A 14,521-nucleotide genomic window follows, 5' to 3' on the forward strand; every position below is an offset into this window, starting at 1 on the left:
TTCCACGGTCAACGAGCGGCTCCGTGCGCGCGCAGGCGGCTCCTCTTCAACCAATCACAGCGCGCCGCTCCGCAGACGCTGCGCGCGATGACTCATAACAACGGAGGAGGCTGAAGGAGCGCGAGGACAGCAGCCTGTTGGAACTACTGCACCATCATCATCTTCATCCTCTTCATCACCATTGTCTTCATTCTCATCATCTTCATCACATCATCATCTCATCATCATCACATGATTTTCATGATCTTCGTCATCATCATTATTTTCATAATCTTCATCACATGATCATATTATCATCTTCCTCATCATCACATCATCATCATCATCTTTATCACCATTATTTTCATCATCAGTATTTTCATCATCTTCATCCCATCATCATCTTCAGCATCATCATCCTCAGCAGCAGCAGGCAGACACACTTGCAGATTCACACTGTGAGAAACTTCAGCTGAGGGATCTGATCGGTTCATGCATGTGCAGGAGACACATGCAGATGGTGCAGTGCTGTAAGAACAGGTGGAGCAGCAGGGGGCGGGGCTGGCATTTTAAAAAGAGACACAATTTACACAATGACTGAAACTAGCTCACTGAATAAACAAGTAGAAAGATATGTGCTGCCCCAACACTCACAGAGCAGAGCTGTTGCAGCCCGTCTGCAGGGCATCTGCCTTGTAGCGCAGCCTCTGCAGTCGAGACCACGCAGTTACAACAGACCTACAACCATGCAGGCATCTGCACAGAGCCCCACAAAACTGACCTCACACACCTCGCAGAAACTATATTTTTCAGCACATTTGTTTCCTTCTACACATCATTGCCTCGGTCTTTATATGAATCTGTGCGCTCTTTAAACATTTACATTATGACACAAACTATAAGGATCTGCAATGATCCAACATTTGAAACAGAACAGGTGAAAATGCTCACCTGCCTGATGCCTGCAGAGAAACCACTGTAGAACCTGACAGTGTACCTGATGGAAACTTTATTTCATTCAAAAGCTTTCCCCGTGATTTCAGCCTTGCTTAGAGTGTATATCCAGTAGATGGCGCTGTGACTCAATTTATTCACTCAGTGTCTGGGAGCTGGTGTTGTGACAAAAAGTGTTGTAAATGACTTTTTGGCATATAATCTGCCAAAGCTTTGCCAAACATATGAGTGATGAAGGATATAAAGTCACTTTGAGGCAGAAAGGACATTCCTGTCCTGTCAGTTTTTGGCAAAAGTGACTTTTACCCTTTGAATTAAATTTTTGTTTTTATGTCTTTTCATATAAAGGATGTAGCCAACAGGGCAGCAGAAATCGCAACAAACATAACATTGCTGTTTGATAAAGATATTTGAAGTGGCCAAATCAGGTTTTAAGACCATGCAAGTGAACTGCTGTTATAATATATATATATATATATATATAGCTCCTAACCTAGAAACTGCTTCTCAGTTTTTCAGTGCGTGACAAGTGTGTATGAGTCACTGTCAAGAACTCACCAAAACTCTGAAGCCAGGACTCAAACTAATGATCCAATCCAGACACAGGAGCCTGGCAGAGGCCAATCACTGCACTCCACCTGTCACTGCATCACTCACACACACACACACACACACACACACACACACACACACACACACACACACACACACAGTTAGGAGGAGCAGCAGATACTGGCTCTTGTTGTGGTTCAGTCAATGGCAGATGTGTCAGACAGTGTCTGTCGCTATAAATGTATCCAGTTCACTTGTTTTATTGAACAGTCTGTGTGAGAGCAGCTGCAGCACAGAGAAAAAGAAACCTGACTGAAGCTCAGCTCTTTATTTTTGACTCCAAACTTTACCTGCTTGATATTGAGCTGCATTGTTATTGATTTATTTTTAAATCATGTACAGCTCCTCAGGCTCTCCAGCCTCTCACTGCTGACCTTACTCGACCTTTTTATTCTAACTTTCATTATTTAAAGTGCGTGCCACATACTCGACTATCGTGATGCTGATGTCATCACTTCCTGTTCATATTCAGCGTGATCACCTTTTTTTCCCTGACTGAAGACATTTAAACACATGTGAAGAGGAAACTCATAAAACACTAAAGCTTTCATCACAGAGAAGAATGTAAACATCAGACAGACACCGGGGAATCATTTTCAAAGAGTTTATTAAAGCACAGAGATAACCATGAAGCTATAATCAATAACCCCTCACCGATTTACAGATCAATACAATCATCTTTCATTAAAAATTCATTTTTGTAGCTCAGATGATCAGAATACGATTAGATTCTAAGCTTTACGTGATAATTCACTGCATAAGAGAAACAGCCTGATTAAAAACAAAACAAAACAACAACAATTTTCGAAAAGCAGACGAGTTTCTCTTCAGTCTTTAAAGCTGCACTAATCACTCAAGCCTTTCAGCCTCTTTTGCAGTTTCGGTTCTGCAGACATTCACTGCCTGACTTCAAATTTAAAGACCAATTTTGATGCTTTTCTTTATTAAACATGGGAGAAAATGAACATCAGACCAGACAAAAACCTTTATCCACCAATCACATCGCAGAGGCTGATAAATTTAATCCTATTCTACTTATATAGCGCCAAATCACAACAACCGTCACCTCGAGGTTAAAGCAATCATTGCAGCTTTAAACGAGAGAAACCCTGCAGGTTCTCGCGGTTACTGTCAAAGAAGGGACAACATAATAGACCTATGACACCAAACCACAGAAAAAGCAAAGAGCAGATAAATTTAAAAGAGGAAATCAAACCATGTTTACACCAGCTGGCCTAATTTTTACATCAATGTTTATACAATATAAGAATCTAAGTCCAGGAGCCCTGACACAGAAAACCAGACAAACTGCATGTCTTTGTGTGCAACATGAAAACCATCAGCATATATATACATATATATTTATTATATTATAGTAATATATATGATTAAAATCTCCCAACTTCCACAGCGGAAGACCAGTCAGAGCAGCTGAAACACAGCTTGTGTCTCTGCTGCTGACTTGAAAACTTTATGTGATACTTCAGAAAATAAATAGAAGTATCTGCTTCATCGCGTTTCCTCGTTTATAAACCATGGCTCTGCGTCCTACGCGGCGATATGTAACAGACTGTCGGGTTTATAACGTTTAGTAGGATTCGGCATTCGAAGCCTGTTGTTGGCTCCAGGAGCCAAAAGCCCCGATGCACCAAGCCGAGCCCTGTTCCACCTGGACGTCCAGAGGATCGGATCTTAAAGGAAACTAAAGAGTGATTTCATGAACATTGCAGAGCTCCTGTGACATTCATGTGGGATTTAAGCAGAGGCCAGATTCTCCATGAAGCTTTTTTCTCTGATGTGGGCAGCGTGGGTTTCAGGGTCGTTTGAGGTCAGCTTGGTGTGTCGGGGCACTGAATGTGGTTACGAACGTCAGGTGAATAACACACGGAGGTCCATATACCAGGAGGAGTAAGACAGGACGGAAAAAACGCCGGTCGTAACACCCGCTTCTTTTTTGGAAGCTTTTTTTTTTTTAACGTTCAGACGACATCTCCGAACTAGAAGCTTCATGAGGAGATGTCAGTCTGGATCATCAGGTGTGAGCTGTGCTGTGAACACAATCACGGGGCACCTGCACCTGCGGTGTGCATCAGCACAATTATACTGTGAAGTTGGGATGTTGGTGATGGTTTGGACACAGTGGGACTGACAGCGTGAACATTCAAGTATAAATGAAGTCATCACGAGTAACATGATGCTGCACATAGTGAGTAAACGCGTCACGTACGGCCCACTGGGCTACAGAGCTTACAGACATGCAGCTTTACGTTGTAACCTGAAGAGCCAGACCTGAAGCTGCTCCAGGATCTGTTTCACCAAGAAAACCATCTCTGTGCAGAACCTCAGACTGGATCTCCTGGCTCGTTTTAACACGTGAACATAAACTATCGGGACTCGAAGGTCACCTTTAACCCCAAACACTGGATAAACAAAGGAAGAGTCCACTGTCGTGTGTGTTTGGATCGGCAGTAAAACTGGTGCGGGCAGGATATACAGAAATTTTCAGTGAGAAAAACGAGAAATTAACTTCTATCCTGACGGCATTAAAATGAATTCATGGCCACTTCCTGTAACGTTTCTATAAGAACTGCTCAAGGTGGGAACGTCTGCTGGTGCAGCAGGTGGGTGATTGAGGTGGGGGTGGGGTTTGGATGACCTGTGAGGAACTGAAGAAGCGGTTAACCCTGTAATGCCAAATGTATCACGTGAAACATGACTTTGAGGCCTCTACATTTATCAGCGTGATTTTTTTCCTGTGTAACCGTGATAAACCGAACAATACGTTTGTAACATTTTTGTGCAGTTGCTTAAAAAGTAAAAGTCATAAACAAACTGATATTAAATAAAAACAAGTCTGTCAGGTTTAATTAAAGATTTAAAAATGTGAATGTTTGGAGTAATTATTTCATGATCCAGGCTTTACAGGGTTAACAGCTTCTCTCTGATTAACACGGGAATGTCGACGCTGCGTTGATGGACAGGAAGTGAAGTCACAGCTGGCTGCTCGCTCAGATTCATCTGTGATCGTTCCCTGTTTAGAAGCTCTGTCTAACCTGAGGGTACTTGTGTAGCCCTGACCTCTGGTCGGACTGAAGCTACGAAATCTACGAACTTATTGCTAAAAAGCAAAAATAAGTGTGGTTTTTTTTTGCTTTTTTAAACAGCTGGATCTGTTTGGGGCTCCTGGACTAAAACAAAACGTTTATCTTTACATCTGGCTCCATCATCATTTTAAACATATATATATTTAAAGAGAATATCTAATAATACACTGAATGTTTATTTAACAGTCAATTATTATTATTATTATTATCATTATTATTATTGTTATTATTATTGTTGATGATGGAGCCGTGCAATGGGTTTGTTTGCAGTGTTTAAACAGTTTGAGCTGGAGTGTAAAGAGCAGTTGGGGTCGTCACAGAACGTTTTTTCTTATAGAAGCGCCAAAGCATGACAACAATGATGAAGATGACAGATGACAGAAGGCCAACAGCGACGATGACTCCGGTTGTCCACTCCGGCTTGTCTGGGTGGGTGGGGTTTACTGAGGAGACAAAAACACGAGGGCATTCTCATTCTCATTATTATTTTCACAGCTCGAACAGAAACATCCTGCTGGATGGTGACGGTGTGGTCCTGACAGAAACAGACTTTTTTTAAAGTCTTACTTCCGTTTCTACAGAGCGCCGCAGAGTCCATAGAGGTGAAAAATATTTCAAATGAGCGTGTGCTGAAAGCAGAGCGATCTGATGAGGCCGTAGGAAGGACAAGAAGATTTTGTTTAGTGTTTGTTAATGAGGAAAATTTAATTGAAGGTGGACTGTCAAAAATTAGCGATTAAACAGAACGTAGAGAACAGTCTGGACCTGTTTTCATTCAGCTCTGCTGGGAGGAGCTTATGTATGAAATGACCCAGGGATGCTGAGATATAACCCTCAGCCTGCTCTGCTGTTAGCTTTTTACTAAGACTTAAACAACCTGCCCAGGAAAGACGTCCTGTATGTGCCCGTGCTCCTAAACCAAAGTCATGTGGCACAGCTGAAAGTGAACGGGCGGCACAAACCTTCAGGAAAAAGTTTTTAAGATCATCGATTTAAACTGAGTGAAGAAACGTGCAAAAGTTTGATATCTGTGGCTTCTCCTGTCTGCTCTCCTCAGATATGAACAGTTTAGTCTTCGATGTTAAACTGACACTAAACTGTTATTAATGCAAACTAACCAGTTAGATTCTACAGGGAGTACATATGTGAAGTAATCCATTACTTTAAAGAAACAGTCTCCAGGTGTTCCTCTGAGCTGAGGCGGTGTGGCGTTTACTGACACTCTGTGAGGCTGCAGTTCATGTCAGAGCAGAGTGAGGAGACTTGAACACCCCAACCTGTTCAGGAAACATGTGACTTACGGGAAGGTGAAGCAGGGTCCAGGTGAGAACTGCAGTTCACTAGAAGAGAAAAAGAAATGTGGTGAATGAAACAGCGGATGATGGAAAGCATTTCCTGTCTGCTGGAAAAACGAACAAACAAAAAACAAAAAAACTTTTAAGCTGAGTGTGGGAACACCTGTATGAATTAATTATTAATTACTCTTTAGAGCTCTCACCTGCGCATTCGATCTCCTGCAGCATCTGAGGGAAAAAAAAGTTGAGGTCAGAGCTAAAAATAGTTTTCTGAGAGCATACAAAGAACAGGAAACAGTCGCTCTGTCAAACTGTGGAGATGATCTGATTTTTCTGGTAATATCTCCTCTGACTGAGAAACTGAAGAAACAGTATGCTCACATTTGCAACCTGTTAATCAATGTGTAACCCCGCCCCATTTCCTCACGTTCTTCTGCTCCTTTTTTGCTTTTAACAGCTCCATAATCTCAAAAATAACATGCTTAAATTTCCTGTCATAAAGTTAAACAAACAAACAAAATAAAAACAGATCAGATACAGAGATGCACAGTTTGTTTTTCAGTCAGTGACACAGAAGTGTTCAGTGTTCAGCTGCACGCACTGAAATGTAAATCTGTGTTTTGAAATGATGAACTCCGTTTCTGTAAAGTTAAAATATCACCGTTAAACTTTGCACACTGATAGTTCAGGACTGAGCTCAGCAGTGGAAGATTTTAGTCTTTTTGTAATAAAACCACAGAAAAAAAGGTCTGAATCTGAGCAAGAAGTTTGTTTTTACCCCAGAGCACTCCAGGATGTAGCGCAGGGGACGACAGTCAGCCAGGATGATGGAGTTGTCCGTCAGACTGTGGACAAAGACTTCATGAAAGCGTGAGCCTCGTGCCATGACAGTTTTCTGCAAAAGAAACAAAATACTTGATTATTACCGTCCATCCTTCCACTGCTGCTTACGCAGGTGACGGAGGCAGCAGTCTAACAGAGACTCTCAGACCTCCCTTTCTCAGAAACCTCTGAAAACATCAACGCATTCCCACACCATCCTGCAGACATAATCCCCAGCCAGGAGATGTCCTGGACAGACACTAAACCACCCTAGCTGGCCGACTTAGGTAACACCTATTGCTGACCTTTCATAACTGTCTCAGAATCGCTCTTCGTCTGGCCCCTCACCCAGGACCAATTTGCCTTGGGAGACCCTAACAGGGGCTAAATGCCCCCGACAACATAGCTCCTGGGATCACACGGGCACACAAACCCCTCCACCACGATAAGGTGGCGATTCACGGAGGGGGTTATTGTAATTCTTCAGCAGCTAATCAAGGTTGAAATGATTGATCACCAGAACACAGAGGTAGACTCTCTCAACTTTCATCTAGCACCAGCAACAGGTCAAATTTTGTTGCTCCGGGATTTAGAAAGTGCATTTGGTTTGAACAGAGACACAGGCTGATGTTACAAACACAGTTAAAGGCAATAAGAAGATCTTCAGCTGGACTGTAAGCACTCAGTGTTAGGACCTGAATGCAGTATGGTCCAGTGGGTCATTCTGTGTTTTTGAGTGAAGAGTTCACAGACTAAACATTACTGACTGGAGGTGACAAGTGATTCCACATCTTCCACGGCGAGGTTTACTTTTTGTTTCATTTTTCACGCTGTTGCCACTAAATGTTGTTATTGTAACTGTGTTGTTTCCATAATCGAGTTTAAAAAGTGAAAACGTTACTTTACTGCTGTGTAACATTTGCCTGAACCCTCCGAGTTTCAGGTTTCACAGAATGACGAGAAATGAAACGAAAAACAAAAGAGCAAAGACACACACGCGCGCGCACGCACGCACATACTCTATGCAATGCCGTCAGCCACAACTTTACAACCACACGAAGCTTCCAGCTTTCACTGAGAGGTTGATAAAGCAAAGAATGTTAATAACTTTGTGACTGAGTTACATCAGAGCTGCAGACCAAGAAAACAAACAAATTCTTCTGCTCTGCTTCTTCCGCTTCACCTCACGGGGAAAGTCCAGTGGAAATCTGGGGAAACTCCTCCTGCTATTGTTCCCTTTTTAAAACTCTGTTCATCAACTTTATACGTAGATTCACCGAGTCCTAGCATCCAAGGGGAAGGTCAAAAAGCTTCCAAAACATACAGAATAGATTTGTGGATGAAACACAAAATAGATGCCACAATAGAGAAAATAAGCAATAGATGAGAAATAAAAATGAAAAAAGCTACAACTCTCTGTATAAAAGGGCACCAAAAGTAAAGAGATTTGTGTTTGGTTGATTATTTTTGCTGTAACAATGCTTGTTGGCACCTGGTACCTCTTCCTCGTGCAGGTCAGTGGCCTGGTCACACACTGCTGTGGGATGGATCCCATTCATCAACTAGTGTTTGTCAGCCAGTGTGGTTGTGTTGGCCACTCTGGCACAAAAGGCTGATCCCACAAGCGTTCAGTGAGGTTGAATGCGTTCACACATACAGCCAATTTATAATCGGCAGTTAAACTAACCCATTAACCCGTCTTTTGACTGAGCCGGGCGACTCCTTTTTCCCTACAGCGCATTGCGCCACAGCCTGTGAAAGTCGCTTTGATGATTTATGATGTAATACAGCAGTCAAACCTGCTTCCTGTCTGATTACCTCACCCTCAGCCTCAGTCAGACATTCTCAAACATTCCTGATAATCTGCCTGAGATCAGACCCACTGCTGTCATGTTTCAGTGTGTTCACAAACAGGCGTTTGGCATTCGATCAGCAATTCTCTGGGAATTGCTGATCGAATTCTCTGGGAGGATTGGGAGGAAGTCTAAAAGAGATGCCGTCTTTGAGACGCGGTCTCTTTGAGACGCGGTCTCAAAGAGACTGAAGTCAGACTCTGACTTCAGTCCTTCTGCCTGCAGAGTATCTCTTACTTGTCTGCATCACACAAACACAGAATCTGGTTTCCTGTTTAGCTTCAGTCTGACTTAAATGACACAAACGTGACGGATTTACTGCCACAAATCAAAGAAAACTGGTTTCAGTTTCAAAGACACCTGATTCTGTGAAAACATCACAAACCTCCACCTCAGAGCTTCCTGCTGGCTCACAGCATCACTGGCACTGATGCTCTGTTTCATGATCACTAAAATCAACTTTTCACTCAGCCAGCTGATTTTTGCTTTGTCTGAGAATCAAAAGAAACACTTAAGCAATTGAGGAAGGCCACACCCAAAACATGGCAACCGAGGCATTAGGAAGTATAACTGGAAGGACTAGATTTGATACACATTCAGGTATTTATGTATGGCAGGATCTGACATTGCACTGGACCGCATCTCTTTGAGACTTCCTCCCAATCATCGTCAGGAATCGACGCTATTCAATGTGTCTGCCATACAGATTTAAGCACAGCAGAAGAGCCTGAATGCTTAAATATATTCAGAGATCGTCCTGCTCAAGCCTCAGAAGCACCTCAAACTCAGTGAGCATTCTGAAAACGAGCTACAGACATAACAACGAGCCTGAATGTACCTGACGATGTGTCCTCTAGGAGCAAGCATGCTGTTCTGCTCTTAGCCTTTATCAATTAATTTTTATTCACCTGTGCTATGTGAGCCCCGCCCCTCACTGCTGCTAGTCACCTAGCAGCCAAGTCACCTTGAGCGCCTGTGATCACTTGGGTTTACATTCCCTGTCTGTTTATGGATTTCTCTGAGGTGCACAGCCAGTCCAATGACCCGCCCAATGTTTGAAGTGTAAAAGCCAGTGACATAGTTCTGTCATAAAAGTGTGTTTATGCCTTTTCTCTGCTGACACACCAAAGGAAAGTTTAGAGTTCTCCAAACAAGGAAGTTAAAAGAACAAAATCTATGATGTAATCGTGGTGTTGATCAATAGGAGCAGGTTGTGAAAGTGAAATGTGTAATTGCTTGTGATTTGCTGATCTAACTCTGAGAGCATGTGTGCAGCAGTAACAGCAATGGCATCATGCTGAGTGTGGTGGACTCACGTTCTGATCCTCCCAGCAGGTGCTGCAGCTGGATGAACTGGGCCCGTGTGGCAGCTGGAACAGGACCGACCCATTAGAGAGCCGTGTGGAGTTACAGGTTAGACTTGATGGAGACTCTGCTGCAGAAGACTGAAGACCAGGCAGCAGCACGAGGGCGAAAACTGAAAGTAAACAAACGGCACGGTCACACAACTTCAAAACTCTGACACTGGACCGGTCTAACACCTAAAGATGGTCTCAGAGCTACGACGGCAGTTTGTTGCTGTATAAAGCAGCAGCAAAAGTGGAACGACTGGATCTTTTCCAGATGTTTATATCTAAAGCCAGCTGTCAAATTTATAGCAGTGCTCTGATACTACATTTTAAACTGTAGGGGCACACTAATAGAGCCCTGTGGGGATCCATACTGTGTTTAAAGTCTTCGATTTGATTACCAGAACATTTCTAAAAGCTGAGCTTCAATTAAATTTTAGTTCTATAGCACCAAATCACAACCTCAGTCGCCTCAAAGTGTTTAATATATGTAAAGACCCTACAATAACATAGAGAAACACCCCCTATGAGCAAACACTTAGTAACAGTGGGAAGGAAAAACTCCCAACATTTGCTCTGTAAGTTATAACGATCATAAAGGTTCAAAACAGTCTGATAGCTGAGGCCCAAAGAAAAAATGCTGTTTATGATGCATTACTTCAGAGGGGTGGTTTACAGAGGTTTAACCCTTTAAGTGAGAGGCACGAGAGGCAGGGTACACCTGGACAGGTTGGCATTCGATCGCAAAGGTAACCATTCACTCCTGCAGCCAATTTAAAAATCACCAATTACCTTATTAACCCATCTTTGGCCCGAGTTGGAGAGAATCCACAGACACAGGGAGAACACGTAAATGCTGCACAGCTGTGAGGCGACAGTGCTAACCACTGTGACACCTGTATTTGTCATTTTTACTTTACCGATTCAGTGCTTTGTCTCGGCGACGTTTCAACTCAGTAAGTAACCGACTGCTAGCTGTCTGCTAGCTTCACCTGAACTGGACCTCCTGACCGTGTTTGTGCTGTTGGAGCATTTTAAAGAGATTATCTGTCCATTAATATGTCTGGAGTGAGGTTACTGTATTAACACACTGAGAAGTCTGAGTTCCAGCTTTTCTGAGTGAAATTCTGGGATTTATCCCGGATGTGACTGAACTCTGATAAGCAGGTATCTGTGTTTGTGTGATGCTCCCATAACGTCGGTAAGTGCAGACTGATAACCGGCATAGGTAGTATTAAAAGATAACTTAGTGTTCCACCCTCTCACCCAAATATGGTCACTTCTGGTCACTGACAAGCCAACAGGGTGGCGGCCAAAACACCATCTCTGCTGTTCCTCCGGACGAGTTTCAAAGATTTTTTCATCACTGGGAAAGTCCAGTGAGAAATGCCTACAAAGTCCTTGTGCTGCTGTTGTAACAAACATGAGCCTTCATTCATTCAGCTGTTTCTCTGCTGTGAGTGTGAGGACACTCCCACTGACATACTTTCACCTGTACACTGCAAGCCACGCCGCCTTGCCACTGTTAGATTCTAACCATGAAGGCGAATGCCTTTGGAAGAGTTCCTCCTCCTCTTCCTGATGTGTTCGTGTGTTGCTATGAAACACACTCCAGCAAGCTGCCTGACGTTAAAACTGTGTCAGAGTTTAAAGTGTGCCAGCCTCGGCGAGCCTTCTGCTTTTTATCACAGCATGTCCTGACAGAAGGAAACGTACAGAGTGAAAATCCCCAAACAACAGCTCACAACAAACACGTTTCCATGGAAACATCCATCAGAGCTGGATGTTTCCATGGACTGTTCAGCTGACTGAACAGTCTGTGGTTCAAAGTTTTTCAGGCTGTGAAAGTCACTCTCATGTTTTTATGATGCAATACAACCATCAAACTTCCTTTCTTCGTCAGTGAAACCTCCGACTTCAGCCTGTTAGTCAGTCCTCCTCCTGAAAACATTCCTGATAACTTGTTTGTTATCCTCTTTACCAACAGAAACACTCAGGAAAGCAAACAGGTGAATCTGAAGCAGCTAAACACACCAATTAATACATCACAGTTCAGGTGACCTCGTGTTTCACTCTATTTGGGATTCCCAAAAGGTTGATTGTTTTCATCTGGACGTGATGTTTTCAGTGAGAGAAACATTTCGTCACTCATCTAGGTGACTTCTTCAGTCTCAGCTGAATGAAACGTTTCTTCAGATGTAATTTTAAAAGGTCAACGTGTGAATCTCGCAGGTTGTGCAGTTAGAAAGAGAACATCCGATGAGCTCATCCAGCATGAAGCAGTGGAAAGAGGAAGTTTCAAAACACACTTAAGACTCAACCATCATGATGCATACAAACTACCCTTAAACATGAAGAAAATACTCTGAAACAACAAAGATGAGACCATTTCTCATCTAAATGTTTAGGCTACGTTCTAATTTGCAGAGGTCAACATGTGACAGGAAACAAGGCTCACAAACGGCTTGTAACAAACTTTAGCTTCCATTCATGATCAGATTCACGCGATCAGTCCCAAATGAAACCACATCAAACATCAGAGACTATCAGCAACCAACACGAAGACAAGTGCCTCCAACTAGAGCAGATCCAACCGTGTTTGGATCTGCTCTCTCTGACACTCGTGCCCTGCGCTCGGAGTGACGTCAGCTGCTCTGATGGCTGTTTGTTTGTCTTTTTTCCCCCTTCAATTGAGCTGAGCTAGTTTCATTACTGCAGCGTGGATTTGAAACTCCACCCAACAAAAAGTCCCCCAACAGCCCAGCCGGATCTCTGACTTTCCCTTCACGTTCACTGTTTTTGTGCAGACCGATGATCTGTAGGTCAAAGGGCAGGCTGCTGTTTCCACGCTCCACCTGTTCTTACTTGCAGGTGAGACTCCATCAAAGGGAAATCAGCACTGCAGAGTTCTTTAAATATGTCAATGTCACAGATTTAAAGAAAGTTGTCACAGGTTCTTCTTGGTCATTCGCCTGTTTCAATCACATTCACCCTTCAGGCAAACAGACACAGGGCTCAGGAATATAAAACGGTAACCAAAGGAATGCGCTGTTCATAATAATTTAGCGGGTCAAGATAACAGGACTGGTCATCCGTGTCAAATTGTCCCATTATTCAGGCTGATTAATCAGTTTGCGCATTTATTTGAAGGATGGAGACCGTCTGCCTCCCCTCACAGGAAGCCAACAAACAGGATTGTTTGAGGAGAAGCAAGAAACACCTCCTCTGAGCACCTCCAGGAAATCACTTCACATTAACTAAATCACAGCTGCGTGTGCAGAAGGACTGAAAACACTGAAGCCATCATTAAAAATATGATGTCTGTTACTTTGTTTTTATTTACTGAGCGCAGCTGGCACTGTAATATGCTGTAACTACAAGAGTGACGTCATTATTACTCGTGATCTTGTTGGCGCATTATAAAGCAACAAGTTATTTATGATGGATTCAATTCCAGCAGTCATTTTTTGGTAAATACCGGAAATCCCTTTTTGACTTTTTGGCACAGCACCGGCTATCGGAGTGCGTCAAAGTGTGTCCGCTGTGTTCACCTGTTGCAGGTGAGACAGAAACCCTGACTGTGACTGTTCACAGAAGAAATAAAGCGAAGGAGGAAAATTTGAAACAAAGATCACACACAGAGACCGTCAGAGGGACAGACAACTCACCGTACACGGAGACAATCATGATGTTCATGCTGGGAGAAATGTTGGCAGCGGAGGGTAAACGCACCAAGCACTGAGCGACGGGGCGTGTCTGTTTGCTTTTATGTTTGCTTTTACGTCAGAAAGCCCCGCCCTCCATTGCTTCTCCCCACCCTCCCTTTTTGACGCCATCTGTCGGTGGTCGCTATCATTACACTACTTTTACGTCTCACAAACGTAATAATAATAATAATAATAATAATAATAATAATAATAATAATAATAATAATAATAATAATAATAATAATAAAAAATTGCGAGTTTAGACCTTTTCTGGGGGACCTCTAAATTCCATCATAGCATCCCTTAAATATCTCCAGTAATCTTAATAATAATAATACTATCCTAATGTCAAATTTAGCCAACTTGTCTTTTGGAGATGGTAAATGAATGAAAACAGGCTTAAACACACAGAGTTCTTCATGTCAGAATGTCACAGTGCACTTGTTAATATAGACTAGAGCAAATTCTCATGCTGGAATATCACGAGTTATCAGCCCAGGAGCTGATGAGCATTATGGTTATAGTTTCATGATCTGTTTACAGCACATTTATAGGTAGTGACAGAACCAGGGTTTTCTTTCTACATGAATTTAAAGCCGTTACCTATCAGCAGCAGCTCAATTACAATGTTGCAATAATTTCTGCTACACTATTACATTTACTATTTGCGTGACAGCACAGAGCTTGAGAGGTAACAGTGGACATGTAGTCAGAAGCACAGTTATAATGCCAAGGTACCTTGTGCTTTGTCCACATTCACTGATGGTGATCATTTCACATAACAAAGCAGCGATTTGCACTGTTATCAAATGTGGATCTCCAACCTGCTCTAATAAGAACTCAGAT

At 42.8% G+C, this 14,521-nt stretch overlaps 1 protein-coding gene across 1 annotated transcript; it reads right to left on the reverse strand.

Moving 5' to 3' along the window:
• Positions 1–2,135: 2,135 nt before the first annotated feature.
• On the reverse strand, positions 2,136–13,693 carry LOC146680353 (uncharacterized). Its single transcript, XM_085449456.1, has 6 exons — positions 13,637–13,693; positions 9,936–10,096; positions 6,723–6,839; positions 6,148–6,172; positions 5,951–5,989; positions 2,136–5,092 (listed from the first exon to the last, which is right to left on the reverse strand). Exons 1-6 carry the CDS (start codon positions 13,662–13,664, stop codon positions 4,923–4,925), a joined length of 540 nt encoding a protein of 179 aa, XP_085305582.1. The 5' UTR covers positions 13,665–13,693; the 3' UTR covers positions 2,136–4,922.
• Between the last annotated feature and the right edge of the window lie 828 nt (positions 13,694–14,521).

This window comes from Copadichromis virginalis, linkage group LG23, assembly GCF_057382275.1.
Source record: "Copadichromis virginalis isolate Kocher_CV1m ecotype Utaka linkage group LG23, C_Virginalis_male_GT1.1, whole genome shotgun sequence".
In the NCBI taxonomy this organism is placed as follows: domain Eukaryota; kingdom Metazoa; phylum Chordata; class Actinopteri; order Cichliformes; family Cichlidae; genus Copadichromis; species Copadichromis virginalis.

Excerpts from the sequence above, each read along its gene's own strand:
- LOC146680353 (XM_085449456.1), bottom strand. The coding sequence starts at position 13,664 with ATGAACATCATGATTGTCTCCGTGTACG. Across the intron at positions 6,173-6,722 it reads ACATCCTGGAGTGCTCTGGG|ATGCTGCAGGAGATCGAATG; the intron begins GTAAAAACAAAC and ends TTTTTCCCTCAG. Across the intron at positions 5,990-6,147 it reads GCAGGAGATCGAATGCGCAG|TGAACTGCAGTTCTCACCTG; the intron begins GTGAGAGCTCTA and ends TTTCTCTTCTAG.